This window comes from Dysidea avara, chromosome 3 (assembly GCF_963678975.1).
Source record: "Dysidea avara chromosome 3, odDysAvar1.4, whole genome shotgun sequence".
NCBI lineage: Eukaryota > Metazoa > Porifera > Demospongiae > Dictyoceratida > Dysideidae > Dysidea > Dysidea avara.
Window position 1 is genome coordinate 11,145,981 of NC_089274.1, and position 18,867 is coordinate 11,164,847.

The window sequence follows — 18,867 nt, forward strand, 5'->3', positions numbered from 1 at the left end:
TTATCAACTGTTGATTATCTGTGTTTAAAACACTCTATAGATAACTAAAAGTTTCACTTCTTTTCTTGCAGATGGATGATCCTAGTGTAGTTATAGTATCTACAATTATTGCTACGTATAAACGCAGGGCTAGTGTTCTTTATATAGTCTCACAAGAGTGAAGCTTGGTATGCAGAACCTATATCTACCACTACACAATGTGTACGTGTACATATGCATACTGCACATCAAATAATATCTCACAAACATAGTTGGCATGTAATCTGAATGGTAAGTGTCATTAATATATCTATAAATAATCTGAATGGTAAGTGTCATTAATATATCTGTAAATAATTGCTGTCTTTCCAACTTCCTCTGCACCAACCAAAACTAGATCTATCAAATATTCAGCAGCTTCAGCCATACTACAAGTGGTATATGAATCATCAATAATAGATTGGTGGTTCAACCATATTATACTACCCGCTGTGTGTGCAATATTCAAATTTGAGTATCTACTTTGTCTGTCTGACTATATAACAGGAATAGGTATTACCGCAAAAAAAAATAAACACCAATGTATATAATAACAGCACTTATCGCACTTATCCACACAGTCACAGAAACAAATGATGCCTAGCATGTGATACAGTCAGACATGTACTTCGGTTGGCACTAATCAACTTGTGGCAGTAAAGAAGTATACATAGACGTGTGTCACTACAGACACATAATCAACCAAGATATACTGCTGTAACCAGAATTTTAATTTTCAATTGGAAACATCCTAATTGAACATTCGCCTGACACTCAGTTAGCCCCCACAGGTGTGGTTAGTTAACAGTGTGCTGAGGTATATTTGGTTCATTATATCTTTTTATGGCACCACTAGATCTTTAGCTTGCACTAAATCAAGAGGCACTGGGGTCACAATCAAAGGGGGAGTGGACTGGTGGGTTAAATCTGATTTTTTTCTTTCTTCCTTTTTGTAAATTATTTGGAACATTGTTCTGCTTCCTCCCACTACTGCTCACTTCAAGACTACATAGCTGAGTCTACCTGCCCATACCTCTCAACTGTCATGCCTCTGGTATGATTCTCACGATTTGAGGTGCAATCTCACGCTCTCACGCCCAAGGTATTGAATCTCACGCCTACAAGCAATGTAGCTTAACTTCCACAAAACTTTCCCAAAAGTCTGTAAATCTTTGGATATTTATGTAGTTGACACAGTTTGTGTCACGTGATCATTCTCACATGATTCCTGGTATTTAAACGAGGAAACGGCACTGGATCAGAATTGTGTGTGGGATTAATAAACCATGGATCAGAGCACTGAATTAAGACATGGCTGGGGCAACAGAGTGAAGAGTAACAGAATGTTTCGATTGCCTGGCATCTACAAGTGTTATTTGAGTTGTGCTGGGCCATGTGTCATAAAATGATCACGTGAAGCCATGGATACACCGCAAGACGAAAATAAATAACAAGCATCTACGTGTGGCTGAACATAAAAGATAGTGACATTCCAGTGCCTTCAAAGGATAAAAGTGCACTACCAGAGTACCAGAATTCAATGGATACATCAGTGTGCTCTACTAATTCTAGTGTGTGGCATAGCAGATAGTGTACAGATACAATTAATAGCAACTAAGCCTGTATAAACAGGTGGATAGTTTGAAGGCATAGGTGCACAACTACACATTATTAGCCTAAGGGCACATTTTATGTATGTTGTGCTTGTTCTCTCCACCAGGTTGCACAGGATGGATGGTAGAATTTTGCTGAGTCTCACTCCTAGCAAAGGCTACAGGTTGAGAGCTGCTGCAGTTGGGCAAAGTTAACAGGTACACTTGCATAGCATATTCTAAATTTAGTGTAGCAACACCTACTACCACCTGCCCAGATTTGCATTGAAAAAACAATAACAACAAAAAAAGAAGAAAAAAAACATATGTAGTTCAGTCTATGTATGACGTATCAGCAGCACAAACAGTATCTATCTAATATTTCAAACCCTGAATCTGGTAATAACAAAATGAAACGTTTTTGGCATTATATTAAAAGTAAACGTCAAGACAATATCGAAATTGGCGCTTTAAAGGACCAAGCAGAGAATATAATTACTGACCCACTAGAGAAAGCAGAGATCCTAAACAACCAGTTTAAATCTGTATTTACCTCCGAGGACACTAGTTGTATTCCAGATAAGGGTAATTCTCCCTATCCATCCATCCATCCCAGACATTCACATTACACTAAATGGTGTGAGAAACCTTCTTGCTGAGTGCGATATAACTAAATCCCTGGGTCCTGACAACATACATGCTGCATTTTAAAAACAAGTTGCTTCTGAAATAGCTCCTCTACTGACACATCTCTTCAATCAATCATTAAGAATTGGCACTGTGCCTGACTCCTGGAAACAAGCTAATGTAACCCCAATATACAAGAAGGGTGATAAGACTGATCCCAGAAACTATCGCCCAGTGTCTCTTACATCTTTGGTCTGTAAAACATTAGAACACATTTTAGTTAGTCAAATAATGAAACACCTCGAGTCAAACAACATATTAACTGATGTACAATATGGATTTAGATCAAAGCGATCATGTGAAGCCCAGCTATTTCTTGCAGTTGATGATTTTGCCAGAGCAGTTGATAACAAAGTTCAGGTTGATGTGGCTATCTTAGACTTTGCAAAAGCTTTTGATAAAGTTGCCCATGCTAGGCTAGCTCACAAGCTGAATTTCTATGGTATAAGAGGTGAATTGTTACAGTGGCTACAATCGTTTCTTACAAATCGTACACAAAAAGTAATCATTGATGGTAGGCAGTCTTCGCCTTGCAGTGTAACATCAGGTGTACCACAAGGATCAGTGCTCGGTCCAGTGTTGTTTCTGATATATATAAATGATATTGTAACTAACATCCACAGTCAGTTGAGACTTTTTGCAGATGATTGTTTAGTTTATCGTCCTATCTACTCACCCGAAGATCATAAGATACTCTAAAGTGATCTTGACACATTATCATCATGGGCTGATATTTGGCAAATGAAATTTAATGTTTCAAAATGTTGCATCATGCAGATATCTACACTACATTCTGCTAGTGAGTTCTCCTATACATTGTACAAAATCCCCTTAGAAGTTGTTGAGAGACATCACTATTTGGGAGTACTTTTAGATAACAAGTTGTCATGGACCCCTCACATAAATTCAGTGTGCAATTTATAAAGCAAATCGTCTACTGGGATTTTTGTGAAGAACTCTCCACCATTGTCCATCTCACTTAAAAGAACATGCATATAAACAGATCGTCTTGCCATCTATTGAATACTGCTCTTCTATCTGGGATCCACATCAACAATCACTCATTCACAAGTTAGAGATGATACAACATCGTGCTGCACGTTTCGTGTTAAATAGACCTTGGAGAAGGAATCATAGGGACAGCATAACTGAAATGTTAGTGGAATTAAAATGGCCAACACTGGAAGATCGTAGGAAACAGGCACGTCTGATGCTGTTGTTTAAGTTTGTAAACAAATTAATTTATGTTCCAAATCAGTATCTGCCAGTGCTATCTCCTGCAACAAGTACCAGGGCAAACCATCCCTTGAAGCTATTACAGTTGTATGCCAGAACAAATCGATATAGTAACCCTTTCTTACCAAGATCAATACCAGACTGGAACAATTTAGATATGGAAGATCTTGACAATAATAGACTTACTTACTTTCAAGGACCGTTTGCAAAATGCATAGACACTAAAATTTTGTTTTTGTACATTAGCGATTTACCCAATGGGTTTTGCTAATCAGTGATAATGAATAAATAAATACTATTCATGTCAAGGCTCGTGTCAAGGTGATTGCATTCAAGGGGTACTGGTACCTCGCGATTTAAGATAGGTTGTATACACGTTTAAACAAGCACCTTACCTGTATTCGTCTGGATCTACGGATCTTTAGCTCTTTCTCAAGTACTCAACGTCAATAGTGCTGCATCGCAGCTCGGCTGCAGCAGTGAGATACCACAGGCGCTTAATTAATTTACATTAGAAATTGTATTCTAATGCGCATTTTTAGAAGCTGATGACGCGTTATAGAGAAGCACTATAATCTATGGCGAGAGTATCTATGATCTCAACTTCTCAAGAGGGCTCGATTGTTGAATCTTAGAAAATTGTAAGTTGGTTGGTGTATGTGTGAAACTTCAAAGGGGTGGGGTAAGACGGGGACGGGGACAAAGTGGAGTAAAACGGGGACAGGGAGTGGAAACAGTGAAAGTGGATACTAGGGGTAGGGAAATGAAGGGCTACAGTCAGGACTCCCTACTAGCTACATGCATAGCCAGACCGCTTTTTTTGTGTGAGCATAGATAAGGCCATACCTATTTGAAAAATTGTTGCTCGGATTTTTTAAGGAAAAGTTAGGGTCGGTAGGTCGAAAAAAAAACCAAAAAAAACCATCATATTTTTAAAAAACCATTCCAAACGTGTCATTCCATTGTTGGCAACGAATTGTACGAGGGTACACAACAACAGTTCCTTTCTTCGCTATAACAGATAACCACGATTAGCCACCATTTCGGCTACAAATCCGCCAACATAACAATCACGTGAGTTTTTTTTTTTTGGTCTTTTATAAAAAGAGGGTCGGTCGGGTCCGAGCAACAACTTTTCAAATAGGTATGGCCTAATAGGCATGCGCGCCATATTATCATCGCCTTTTTTTCCCGACGCCCACACAAAGAAAAAGAGCGATCTGGCTATGCGAGACTACTACATGCAGATTGACGGTAAAACCTACTTAAGGATGGTTTCTGAGTGGTTTCCAGAAACTGGTGAAACAAGATCGAGATACCCTAATAGAACAGTCACCTAACTACAATGCAAAATGATAATAGGGAGTCTAATTTTAATGCTTTCCAAGGATCATTCCCCAGACGATTGAGCCACCCAATGAAAACTTGACTTTTCACAGTAGAGCAGGTGCTTTTTTCATACGGATTTCATTGATATACTTTACTAGTAGTGTTTGGATCTTTCAGCCTTGTTTACACATAGTTTACATTTATAAGTAGCAAGAAATCTTTTGATAACTGGTTTTCAGTCCAGGCTTGTGTAATGCCAGGGCCTAAATAAATACACAGCCATGATTATGTAGAATGGAAGGCATGCCTTAGTGTGTATGAGACGATGCATTCAGTAAATTCAAATCTACAGGGTCCTGGGGAATGATCCTCGGAAAGCATTAAAATTAGACTCCCTATTATCATTTTGTATTATAGTTAGGTGACTGCTCTATTACAGTGACTGTTCTATTAGGGTATCTCAATCTTGTTTCACCAGTTTCTGGATACCACTCAGAACCATCCTTAAGCCATCCACTGTCACTCTGCATGTAGCTAGTAGGGAGTCCTGACTGTATCCCTTCATTTCCCTGTCCCTAGTATCCACTTTCACTGTTTCCGTACCCTGTCCTCGTCCTGGTTTCATCCCTTGTGGAGATGAGGATGGAATTGTAAATTACTGTACCGGTTTGTTGCACACAGCAGGTACATAACTGACCTGAGCATATACCAATTTCATGCTGTCATGTTTGCCACTCTCTCACTGTTAGTCACACAAATGAAACCACCCAACCAACTAGTACTTATATTTTACGACCTCGTTTCTGACCCAAAATTCATCTGGGCAGGAATCTGGGTAACTGCTCAATTAGAGTATATTTATGGATATCAAACTGTGCTGTTTATTGGGGCACCATCATAGACTCATAGTCCCGCTTGTCCTTTCTCTTTGCGATTGAATAGGGGATCTGGACCGAGTCACCATTAATATTATCTAAGTCAGCAGAGATTTAGCATCAAGATTTTGAATTCCTATGTTAACATGCCTAGTGTCCTCACAGATCCCTAGTGGGGTACCACTTCAATACAATGCACCTTTAACGTTTTGCTCTTTGTTAGCTACGAATTGTGGATTAATTTGTAGCAAGACTACTGTAACACAACAATAATTAAAGGCTTATTATTGATTGATTTATTTGTACAGAAATAAATTGATAATGACGATTGGTGATTGGGATAGGGTGGCTGATAGCTAAGGGGCAAGAACTGCCAGTAACTAGTTATGTACAACCACTAGTTACTTAAGTACAATATACTACTTAATGATCCTTATCCGCAATTACCTCATAACACAAAAATGGCGAAAAAAGTGGAAGTACTTTGTACAGAGAGCCATTGGGAGGAATAACGGTTTGAGATGTTCCCCGTGGAGAAAGTAGGAAAGAACTCTGCTGAGACTTATTAACTACAAGTATAAGAAAAATTAGAAATTTTACACTAGAGTAAGGGCAACGTAGTACTAGAGCTGAGCGATACTGCCATTTTAGTATCACGATTGATACTAAAGCCACTATTCACGAAACTGAATACCGGTAGTTCACGATACTTACAAATATGTCAATCATAGCTGGTGCTACATAGTGCATTCCTCAGTATTCCTGCAGGAAGTCTTTAAAAGTAGCATCAAACTAGCCACTGTCATCCTTGTTTACAGTAACAGTTATTGTAACACATGCTTTGAAGTTATGTTATGGTGTTCACACCTCTCTGCAGGGGTAACCAGGTTATGACTTAAAGGATTCTTGAGCCTAATACAGCATAGCAAATGGATTTTAATGACAATAATGTACAGGCATGGAATCACGATATTTAATAACAAAATATCGCGATACATCGCTAAAACGGTAGTATCGCTCAGCCCTACGTAGTACCACGATAAAAAGTACTGAAACAAGCTGGATTGGAGTCGAATGTAATGTCCAATTGCTGTAAAATAATAAGCAGCAAATGTCCCTACTTTGCATTTCAATCTCCACAGCACAGTAGGGATATTTGCTCTTATTGTTTTTCAGCAGTTGGACATTACATACTCCATTCCAGCTTGTTTCAGTAATTTTTATCATGGTACTATGTTGTCTCTACTCTAGTGTAAAATTCCTAATTTTTCTTATACTTGTTTGTAATTTTTTTTCTGCAAGTTCATAACACACTGTATAGTAGGGCAAATTAATCTAACTGGATATTTGAAATGGGTCTTTAACACTCATCCATATAGGAGCTGTATATAGAAGTAATTTTGTTTTATCCATTTAGTGTTGCACCGATAATCGGTTCAATAATCGGAATCGGGCCGATATTGGCTACTAGCCGATTAATCGGTTTTGATTAAATCAAGGCCAATGTTAATCTCCACTGCGCTGTGTAGTATAATGATGTGGGGGAGGCTAGACATAAGTTATTTGGCATTTTAATTAAGTTATGTATTGGTTTAGCGGTGACTACAAGCCATGCCCATAATAAACTGTCAGGGTTTAGGCCATGCCCAACAATAAACTGAGGTTTTTAGGTTTCTATGTAGTACCAGCCACTTGTCTCAACTGTATAGCAGTATATAGTAAAATGTACTTAAAACCTGTTTACCATGAGTAACTTTTACTTGTGGTATACATCTAACTTTACATTTTAGCCTAGAATGAGCTGTATATCAATGGTTATGTCACTGATATGAGCCATTTAATAATGATGAGGATGAGGATGAGTGTTAGTGTTATTAGTGTATATCGGATCGGTTATCGGTATCGGCTAATTCTGTTGCTTAATATCGGTTATCGGAATAATCGGCTAATTTGGATATTGGTGCAACACTATATCCATTTAGCAATGTTGGTGCTAACTATTGACCAAACAAAACCAGACCAGACCTAGAAAAGCATGAAAATGCGTGCCCCCACATGGGAAGATTATTAATAACTCTTACCAGAGTTTTCTCCTGCTTTCTTCACAGGAACATCTCGAAAGTATTAATGTAATCTCTTCCAACATGCTCTCTGTACAAAATATCTCCTCTCTTTTCGCCAGTTTTGTGTATGATGTAATTGCGGATAAGGCTCATTACTTAAATAGGGTAGTGTGTGTGTGTGTGTTGTTTGTACAGGAGGAGCAGGGACAGCAAAAATGAAATGTACAAGTAAACAATTTCAGTGTAACTGATTCTGACTCATTGATACACTGTTCTTGTATTCAATGGTCATTGTCTGGAACAGCTCAGACCCCACACTCATCTTGATATCATAGGCAGCGGAAAGGGGGGCATAACCCCCTACTTGCCCTCGCTGAAATTATTCTTGGAGTGGGGCTGACAATTGTGAGAAAGATTGATACACATGTACTCTAATAGAATGCTCAAATACCCTAATACAGCAGTCAAAGCACTTCTTACCACTATTCCAAGTGTTTAATGGCTCTTTTGTACTGCTTATAAATGCTGTGTGTTTATTAATCCTGTAGTAAACATTGCCTGCTAATAGCCTACTTTTGACTAACAAACTACCTGTTTTAGTTGAAATGCTTCAAATTATACCTATAAATTAATTGTGGTGAACTTTGAGACATTGTAAAAGCTAAAATGGCTATGGCTTCTGGGGGCTGCACCCTCAAGACCCCCTGCTGCCAAAAAATCTATAGTCTTGTCAGCCCCCACCCCCTCCCTCACATCCCACCATTGCTTGATGCTACCCATATGCTACCCATATAGTTCGGTTGTGTTATATAATGAGCGATATCTGCGATCATGTTTCTTGACATTGGGTGTATTATCTATGATGTCACAAATCAAAATGGTTGCCGTAGTGTGGGGACCTTGTATAGGGAAGTATATGGCGAGATAGCATTTCCCTATGATAGCATTTGTAAATCCGAAAAAGGCGAATGTGAGGCATATAGTATATAATGCAATACAATAAGCCTATTTGTGTCCGAATTTAAAATTTTCAGTCTGCTTTCCTGCGTTTTGCACTTTCATGGTACATGTACTACTTCTTACCTTTACTATCTCGTGATTCCATGTGTAAAACACTACAGACAACATTCATTTCGAATACTGTGTGCCAAAGTCTCTGAAGCCCCTGCACTAACACGGCCATTTTGTCAGTAATGACATCAAATTTCATAATCTCAGTGTCAAGAAACGTCATTGCGGATATCGCTCATTGAATAAATTTAATGTGCAGCCACATGTGTCTATCAATCACAAGTACATATTTACAAATAATTGTAGTCTGGTCATCTCTGGGCACAACCAAGATATTGACACAATCAGAGACCAAAGGCTTGTTTACTACTATACTATACACACTATATTGTAACACTTAATAAAGATAGTTGTCTCCCTATCCACTGATATATGATCACTTTTTACTATGCAAAATTGTCAGTTTCTTGTCATGATGCTTAATATGCTTGATTCAACATTATTATGGATTGTAAACTTTTTTCTGTTATTAAATCAATGCTTGCTTTTTAAAATGTTTCTAAAAACTCACATATTCAGAAAAGAGAAAATGCAGGAATGCCATTGCTTGAGAGTCAATCAATAACACAATAAAGTTTTCGGAATACTGTACTAATCAGCTATTATATGTAAGGGACTTAAATATACAGTATCTATTATACAATACTGACTGTGCTCACTTATTAATACTTTGCCATATAGTTTTAAGTGGACAACCAGCTATAGTTGTTACAATTGTCACATACTAAGGTTGTTCTATTTATAGGACTCAAATTATGGCTGAAGCACCAGAATATTTATTGAAAGTAATTTTGGCTGGTGCTGACAAGGTTGGAAAATCATCTCTTTTGTTGAGATATGCTCAAGGTACTTTTGATCCAACTTATCTATGTACGATTGGTAAGTGTCTGTAGTAACTGTCTTTCTGTGTGATTGAGTAACTATAATAATCTATTAATCTGTTTGATAAGACTGTAAATACTTCTTAGTGTATGTGAGTATACAGTTATTTAAACCCAAATGGTCTTAGGCAATGATAAAAGGGTTGGATAATGCATTATATACCACTTTAGCGTGTGTGTTCAAAGGCACCACTCAGGGTTTAACTTATTCACTGGGCAATATATCTAGTTATTACCTGGGCAAGATCATGGAAACCCAGTTTGCTCATGACTTTGATGTTCAGCCAGTTCAAAGATATGAAACGCTTTGACTTGTTTAATTGAGCAACACGGAGCATTTTATTGTACACATTAGGCAAGGCTCAGTGTAGTTACTAAGTTTAGATGATTTGACAGTAACTAAACTACATTCTAAGACTAGTGATCTGTAAAACGATCGCTGGAGCAATGCGTGGATGCGTTTTCTACCCACTGCATGAGTGGGGGGTGGGTATGTCAGCCATTGAGCATACCACGAAACAAGAAGCACTAGGTGAGTAGCTTATAGTCCTAAGCACTTAACTTAATGTATTAGCTTACTGCCACAATAGCAAAGGCTTAATGTAGTATTTAAAACTTTACAGACCAAAAATCAATCCCACAATCGAAAGTTCCTTGAAACATAATGATGTAGGAATAACGTTCTGAAAGCTCTTTGCCCACGCAGTTGAAACCACAATTGATCATCAGACGCTAGCGTATAAAACAAATGGGGTGAGTGATCTGTAGTTCTGCTGAGTGTGCCTTGAGTGATATATGTCACTTATACCACGGCTGCTTGGAGTTTTGCTGATATATACACCTGCAGCCATGGTATAACTATTAAATAATGACTGGCATTATTCGAAGCCAACCATTTTTATGCAAAACTATCCAAATGCTCTAATAGAACATAATTGTCTGGCTATTTTTAAGGTTAACTGAAAGTGTACTGTATACATACAAAGCAGTGTTTTTGAATATTAGTGGAATACAGATTAACCAGCCAAACTATTACAAAATGGATTAATTTGTAAACATTGCATTTATTGTTCTGACAAATCAAAACTGCAAGAGATATGTACCATGTTTCCTTGTTGACGAGCCTTAGCGAGTACGTCCGACTGTATGACCATTCCCAAAAGTTCATCTAATGAACAAGGAAAGCCTCACACTAAGGCTTGCCTGATGCTGTGTAGCATCCGTCTAGTATAAAAGATTTCCCTCCCAGCAGTTTTAACCCAGTCTTTATTCAAGTAGGGCCTTGATTTGAGATTCATTGTTTATTTTCGATAGGTCCAAGTGAAGCCCAGCTAGCATTTAAAAATAGTAAAATGTAGCCAGTTTCAGTGTTTAGTCAGCCAAAACATCCAAGCACTTTGGTCAGGCTAATTTACAGTACAGTTTCAATAGGGAAGTCAAATAAATTATCCCCAAGAAAGTTTCTGTGTTCCAAAAATGGTCGACCAAATTCTGACTCTTATTTCTAGCACTGCGAAGTATGTACTCCACATTTACGTGTAGTAAAAATTTTCAATTTGTATATTCATGAACTCGCTATTATTGTAATGTATACATATGTGCAGGTGTTGAAATCAAGGTGAAAGCCTTTGAAGTGAATGAAAATGCAGTAAAAATGCAACTATGGTTAGTTTCTGTTTGTTATGGTTCAGATTATATGTGTTCTTTAATATTATATTTGGATGGTGTCATACAGTAGTATGGTCTAAATGCTATACATATCCCTATAACATTTATTGCCTGTAAACTAGGGCTGGGGGATAGTATGTGCATATCGGAATATCGGGATAGTATCACTATCGGTATCGCCTATATCGCTTGAAAATTTACTATCGGACAGTAATTAACAAGTAAAATATGGAGAAATATCTGCAAAATGCTTTAAAATAATAACGTTTTGGAACAAGAATCAGTCTAAAATGCTGTTTAATATCTTATGCAAAATACATGCATGGGTACATCCCTCCTTACAACTCTCTTTGAAGGCAACTAATAGGAATAGGTGAATTATCACTATCATTTTACTATCGTCTATCGTGAACAGTGTCTTGATATCGTTCGGACAGTGAAAATTTCACTATCGCTCAGCCCTACTGTAAACAACCTTCTGCAAGCCTGTCAATAATATATGTCACTGGCCTGTCACAGTACTGTACTGTAGATAATGCATTCCTAGAACAGGATGTCTGGCCAGTATGGTAATAGTACTGTGGCAGGTATGTAATTTTACTTTACAGGCCTGTCACGGTCGTGAACCAGTATATCCTGCAAGGCAGTTTTGTACAGGTCTGGAACATGCATGTACTTTTTGTTGCTATGTTGCTACTGGTTACTGCATTGTTTAGTCACTACTGGCCCACGTAGCATGTTTCCTACTGTAGTGAGCAGTTACACATACACCATACTGACTCACATACCACACCATTTTTCTGTTACATATTAAAGATTTCATTTGTATTTATAACCTTACTAACAAGTGTCACTTTTTATTGTGGGATTCAAAATGCAACAGTATCTATAGGCCTATACCAGTTAGTATAGGCCTGGTACTGGACTAAACATGTGTACTGCAAAATGAATGCATCTTTACAGGCCTGCCACAGGATTTGAATATTTTACAGGCTTGTTACCAGTTTATTATACAGGCCTGTATAAAAGATAATGCAGGCCTGTTCCATGTAATAAAGCATGTTACAGGCCTGCTAACATACAAAAACGACTGCTTCCATGCTAAATTTTCGTAAGGATACATACAGTACGTACGTATGTAACTAATGTGTATACTCTGTTAGGGTCACGGATAAGGAAATGGCTCCATAAATTGCATGGAACAGTGAAACATTCCTTGTAATAACGTTTACGGGGAAAACTTAATTCATGGTGAAACTAGCCATAAACTGACTTATCCTACATCAGGTTTTAATAGCTAAAGAAATAAAACACAGTTATGTTCTTTAAATTGAGTGGCTATCCTTTCTTTTGCCATCACCTTGTCAGAGATTATCCAACACAAACATACTTGAGCAACGTACTAACCACAAACAGCATAATTAACTGTTAACCTATGCAACGCCCAACAACAAAACAACTTTAGGGATGATACCAAGACACTACTACTTAACGAAAAGTCCCGATACGTTACAAAAACGTTCTGCAACCGTGTGAGAATGGTGTTGTTCTACACTAGTCTTTACTACTGATTCCATAAAACACTGTGACATTGTATTGCAAGGACTGTATATTATTCGTAATACATTTTATATGCACGTTTCCAATCCATGTGCAACATATATATATATTATCCGTGATTAGGGTAGTTTGTGCTAGTCATTATTTGAATGTACACGCAATTATAGTGTCTATTGTATATAGTAATGCTGTAGTATAATTGCTGGTTTTTAATTCATCCTATAAACATTGGAATAAATTACATAATAGTTGTATGCACATGTACATTGGTTATGTGCAGGGATACTGCAGGTCAGGAAAGATTTCAAGCAGTAACTCAAGCTTGCTATAGAGGAGCATCAGTAAGCAAGCCATTGTACAAAGTTATAATGATATGTATACTTCTTCATAATTTGACTAACTACTCATGTACTTTAAAAAAATTTTATGTGACTACCATAAAGATTGGAGTGGTTACTACAGGTACCTTGCATGCATGGTAGAAATATTTTTGATGATTATATTGTAAATTCCTCATTTTGACTAGATAATATGAATTACAGTGTGTGATTATGCTGACAATCCAGTGAATTGTTAACAAATACAGTATCTGGCATTACAATACTACTGTAGTAGCACTAACAGTGTAGGGGTGTAGATTAACATCCAGTGCATGTAGACAAGCATAGATAATGGTCTCACATTTTTTAATCTTATGTACAGTTATTTGTTCTTGGTAGCGTCTATGGGCTGGATATGTACTTTGTGCTTTAATTATACAGGGTGCTATATTAGTTTACGACATTACTGATGAATTGTCTTTCAATAAGATTGGTCAGTTTATGGATGCTGTTAAGGAGGTTGGTTCTAGTTTATGATTGTGTGTGATCACCTGGCCATTGGATACACCAAGACACCATGTGAATTTATCAGGGAACATGATAGTGTGTCATGCGGCTAAACAAAACCAATGTGTCCAGTTGCGTGCCAGTATATTTTACAGGAACCAAGAAAATGCAATTTACTTGCATTTATACCTATTAATGGCTGAACAGAAATACCCCTTTTCTTTTCTGTGTAAGATCCCTTTGGGTGGGACATCTTCCATACCAAATTTAAACTAAATCGGTCCAGCCATCTTTGAGGTGCATTCCAAAGTCTGTCTTGTTTTCTTTCAATATTTCTTCATCTTCCATGTAAAATTTTTTTCACACCACTTACAAAAAAGTTTGCCATAACTTGCACAAACCTTATTGGATTCTTTTCAAATTCCAAGTTGTGAACAGATTAATAAAAGTGGCAAAACGTTACAAGCAATTTTTCAAAAATTACAAGTGCTTTTTTTGTATGCCTGCAGGGTAAACTACTGACAGAAATGAGTTAAAACTCAGTATGCAGATAGGCTGACCATCATAGCGCATACCTTTCTGTGATTTAAAAGTATTAGCTAAGGGATATAAAGCAAAACCCAAACAAAAGTGCTATTGAGATGCTCTAATAGAACAGTCACCGAGCAGTAAAAGAAAACTTGCGTGAAATGTGAAAAATGTTGGAAAAAGTTGTTCAAGATGTAAACCAGAGACCTCCACACATAGATCCTTAAACTGCTGTCAGTTGCTCGTCTCACTTAATTTCTACCTTACAAATGAAAGTTCTAATGTACTACACCAGAATATAATATTGCTCTAAAACATTCTGTGTGCATTGTATTGGAAGTGCTCAGAAAAAATGTGTGCTCTATTAGAGTGCTATAAAAGTATTATTTAGGCTATATACCAACATGCATGCATACACACAAGAGTCACACGATCGAGATACTCTAACAGAGCAGTCGACCTTGCTGCAATTGTTGTCATGTCTACTGGCTTATCCACTTATGTAAACTAGTTGGATTTTCTTGCACGTGTCAGGTAACTATCATGGTACAAACCTTTAGTAATGTAATGGAAATCTGTCACTGATTTATAATGTGAAAACTAACTATACATGCATGTACCAAGCACGTTTCAAGATTTCTTTATAGAGCCGTAGATATACTAACCCCAGATACCTGATGTTAATGATAGAGCTGTCAGCAGTCATATGCATGTGACGTTCATAATATGTGACCTGCTGAGTGAAACCTGACTTGTTTGCATTTTCCTTGAACTTTATGACTATTTGTTGTCTAGCAGAAAAAGCCAATGGGCTGTTGAAGTTTCAGCTTTATCTGGTAAGTGCTTTCGGAGTCATAGCAATAGGCAACAAGAAGAGCAAGATAAACAATTTGTGCAGTGCCTATATGGGAAAAACTACAGGTGCTTGTTTAATCGATCATAAGTCTCGATTGAAATGAGCTACAAAGTTGGGACTTGTGTCATTCTATTCACCATGAACTGGGGTATTCATCAAGGTATATTTTATGGCCTAAATACACCCATGCTATAAAACAAGAAAGTTGTAGAAACAGTGACAATAAAGTTACGTTTTGCCACAATGTAACCAAGCACACATACAGAAACGAAAGAAAACAAAAGATATTCTTACTCTCCATGAAGAGGTGAATCCACTGATGTGTTAGATATTTTAATTCGAGTCTTCCTTCACTGTGTACTGAAGCAATTGCAACATGTGTAAAATTATTTATGTAGTGCACATTTTTTACCCAATGTATTTCAGTGGTATTTATCTAAAAACAGAATTGTGCAAATAAGTCGGGTTTTTGCTCAGTGGGTCACATGTGATTTCAAAACAGTGCAAATATCTCTTAAAATCTAATCTTTCTGTTTACCTATAGAAAAATAAATGATAGACAAAAGCTGGCTACATAACAAATTACCTTATACAGGTGGCTGCTATGAACAGGTTCACTGTACATGTGTGCTACTGCTACGTATTTGTCTTACTATATATATATATATATATTTGTTTTTTGTATAGAAAATTCCCAATGCAGTAGTAATGGTCGTTGGTAACAAGTGTGATCGTGAAATTGCTCGTGTTGTCAGCACAGAAGAAGGACAATCATTTGCTGATGAACATGGTTTTAAGTTCATGGAAACTAGTGCCAGTGATAATGTGAATGTGAATGAAGTAAGAAAATGCATTTCAGGAACTTCGGTGTATTGATGAACACAAGTGCAAGGAAAAAGTTAGGAATTTTAAGTTTGATTAGGGATCATAAAAAGTAGGGAAACAAGGGAGGCTGCCTACACCTGCAGATATGCTAGTGTACATTTAATTCCTAATTCAGTCATGTAGCAGGGCTTAACCAACATTAAGCTAGGGGGCAAAGTAAGCTGCTTTGGATTCTAGGGGGGTGTGGGGGCATGCTTCCCCACGAAAATATTGAAACTTTAGGTGTAAATATACTTAATTTTGGTGAAATTTTACTGTGATGCCATTAAATATTGACCATTTGATGATACAACTTTTGGGATCAATTAAATCTTTTCAATTCTCAAGGCTTTAAGTATGAACCTAGGCCCCTAGATCAACCCCTGTGTAGGGATTAAATGTCTACTAGCATTTCTGCAGGTATAGGCAACCTCCCTTGTTTGTTTCTATGGTCCCTAGTTGAACTTACGTTTCCTTGTACTTGTTTGTTTACTGTTTTGTAACGTAATTATAGCTGGTGAACACGCACATACTGCATCAAAAGAAAGAATGGCTATATATAAGTTAATCTAATTTCTGAATGCACGCCGCGACCATTAATTACTAAAAAGTGAAGCAGCCATTATGCTTCATTTTCAGCTATGTTCCAAGTGTTACAAATGAAAAACAATGCAAGAAGCACCTCTGCAATCACTACGCAAAGTATGGACAACTACTATTATAGATGTGATAGTCAGCCACAGGTAAACCATCACACGCTACCATGAATTAATACCTTGTGCTGTAAGCAGGCAAGGGAGTTGATAAAGTTGCCTGTTGGACTGAAGAAAATCAAGCCTGTAGCCTTAGCCATTATTGAGTTACGATTGTCTGAAGGCATCAACAGGCACATGGGCAGCTAGTCAGTCAATTGTGTAAAATAGTTTTTTAAAAATCCATAGCAACTTACTGGAAGCATTTTGGCTGCACTGAAGACATTTTTGGGCTTCATTACTGTAAAGATGTCATGAAGGTATTGTGAGGCTGGTTCCTGGCCAATATTTTTTTGTGAAAAGTGCAAACCTTCATGATCCTGAGTATACCATACTACTGTACTATATGATGTTATTTCCCTTCTGGCCAGACCACTATGTGCCAGGTGCTTGTTGATTATAATTGTGACATGATAGCACTTATGATCTGTAAATCGACAAGTACCATGCATGCTGGACTACTTTGTAGCAATAATTTCTGTCCTGTGTTTAACATAGCTAGGTAAGATATATGTGTGTTTTGCCAAGAATAAAAATTTTGTTGGCTAAAAAGGTGATGCTTAAGTTGAAATGTTGCTACATATTTGTGTGTATCAGTAAGACGTGCACATGTGATTGCGCATTTGATCAAGTACCATTACAATTTAGTTTTAGTATTATCAACTGGTCTGCCTTATTCAACCCCGTTATAAACCAATCTTGTAACATTAGGGGATCATGTGCTTTGTAAGCTCATAGATTGAATTGATGTGCAGGGCTACGGGATATTTTCTGTGCTTGAGATGAGTCCAAATAGTCCTCCAAGAAATTAATATGAATGCTTAAAACTGCCTTAATTCTAGTAGATGCTGCTACCCAGATAATGGGAAACTGCTCGTCCACATAAATCCTCTAATTACAATTTTTGTTCATCTCAAGAAGGTTTATGTACACAAAGTAGTGTAGACACCTTGATCATGTGAACTGCTGTCTTGGTATTAACACTATGTGATTGTTAGGAATAACTATCAGCAGGAGCACATCGAATCCTATGGACAAGGGAGCATGTAACTCTGTCAGCGAAATTCAAACATGGCTGACATGTACTATAATAAGTAACTTTCCTAATTAGGATATTATGCGGAGGCGCATGCTCGAGTACGTCACGTTTCCACTGCAACAAAGCGAAGCTATGGAAGCAAAGTTCAATGGCATGACAGGAATAGTAGCACAGGCTTAGCAGGACAGTCTTTCTACAGCCACTATCACGTAAAATCATACGAAATTACTCCACTTTCTACCTTCAACTCGACAATCTCCCTGTTGAAGCAGCTTTACATAGCTAAGGTGATGGAGTAGCAGCTCTTTCAGTATATCCCTGTTGCGTGTAAGAATGATGTAACCAATTATATACAGTAACACTGGACGCCATGTTTGAATTTCACCCATAGTATTGGTAGTGTACAGAGTTACATGCTCCCTTGTCCATAGGATTCGATGAGCTCCTACTATCAGTGTGCTTATATTTTTTTATCTTGTCCAACCCTTCTGGCTATGGTGATATTTCTAGAACCTTTCGCTCCTAGAAATTGTGCATCCCTTTTCGTCAACAGCTTCCTTCACTACTGTGTATTTATATCAGGGTCTATATTATTATGTTGTCCTCTAATGCCAATCAGGCCATTTATTATGTCCAAAATCCTACTTACTAGTATTGGTTTGTTTTGCTGTGCCTGAAATTAAATGATTTCCTTGTTCTAAATTTGTTCTAAATTGATTCTATGTTAGTCTTACGTATTATGTATACTAAAGAGAATCAAATCACTGGTTTTGTTATAATGTAGATGGTAACGGAGATTACTGCAGCAATTTTAACAAAGATGAATAATCGATAGCAGTATTGTATGTACCGTAGTCTTTATGTTCTTAAAAATGTTTTCTGCTTTATATGTATGCAAGTAATGCATATTAATTTTGTGTTTTATTGGTGTTTTTATACTGTACCATGTTCATGTATTTGCATAAATGTTGCATAAATCTTCATGCAGTTTCTTTCTTTCTGTTAATATACTCACGGTGTA

At 37.3% G+C, this 18,867-nt stretch overlaps 1 protein-coding gene and 1 long non-coding RNA gene across 4 annotated transcripts in view; one reads left to right on the forward strand and one right to left on the reverse strand.

Annotated features, from left to right (window-relative positions):
- Positions 1–4,053, reverse strand: part of LOC136249340 (uncharacterized) — a 15,454-nt gene extending 11,401 nt beyond the window's left edge. Inside the window, exons 1-2 of one of the 2 annotated variants that reach the window (XR_010698165.1) lie at positions 3,929–4,053; positions 159–407 (exon numbers count right to left, since the gene is read on the reverse strand). This is a non-coding gene — a long non-coding RNA (uncharacterized lncRNA). Of the gene's footprint in view, positions 1–158; positions 408–3,928 lie in introns of those variants that run through there. The other variant, XR_010698166.1, reaches the window with a different exon arrangement.
- On the forward strand, positions 4,037–18,849 carry LOC136249338 (ras-related protein Rab-13-like). 2 transcript variants are annotated; one of them, XM_066041294.1, is made up of 7 exons: positions 4,037–4,174; positions 9,617–9,717; positions 11,357–11,417; positions 13,261–13,321; positions 13,742–13,819; positions 15,879–16,031; positions 18,631–18,849. In XM_066041294.1, the coding sequence occupies exons 2-7, from the start codon at positions 9,627–9,629 to the stop codon at positions 18,679–18,681; spliced, it is 495 nt and encodes a 164-aa protein (XP_065897366.1). In that variant the 5' UTR covers positions 4,037–4,174; positions 9,617–9,626; the 3' UTR covers positions 18,682–18,849. The 2 variants fall into 2 exon arrangements, with proteins under 2 accessions (XP_065897366.1, XP_065897365.1); XM_066041293.1 differs by having other exon boundaries at positions 9,617–9,750; positions 18,631–18,848.
- The last annotated feature ends 18 nt before the right edge of the window (positions 18,850–18,867 follow it).

Bases quoted from the DNA above. Each gene is read 5' to 3' on its own strand.
- LOC136249338 (XM_066041293.1), top strand. From the start codon at position 9,627: ATGGCTGAAGCACCAGAATATTTATTGAAAGTAATTTTGGCTGGTGCT. The intron at 9,751-11,356 runs GTAAGTGTCTGT...ACATATGTGCAG, and splicing joins AACTTATCTATGTACGATTG to GTGTTGAAATCAAGGTGAAA. The intron at 13,820-15,878 runs GTTGGTTCTAGT...TTTTTTGTATAG, and splicing joins TTATGGATGCTGTTAAGGAG to AAAATTCCCAATGCAGTAGT.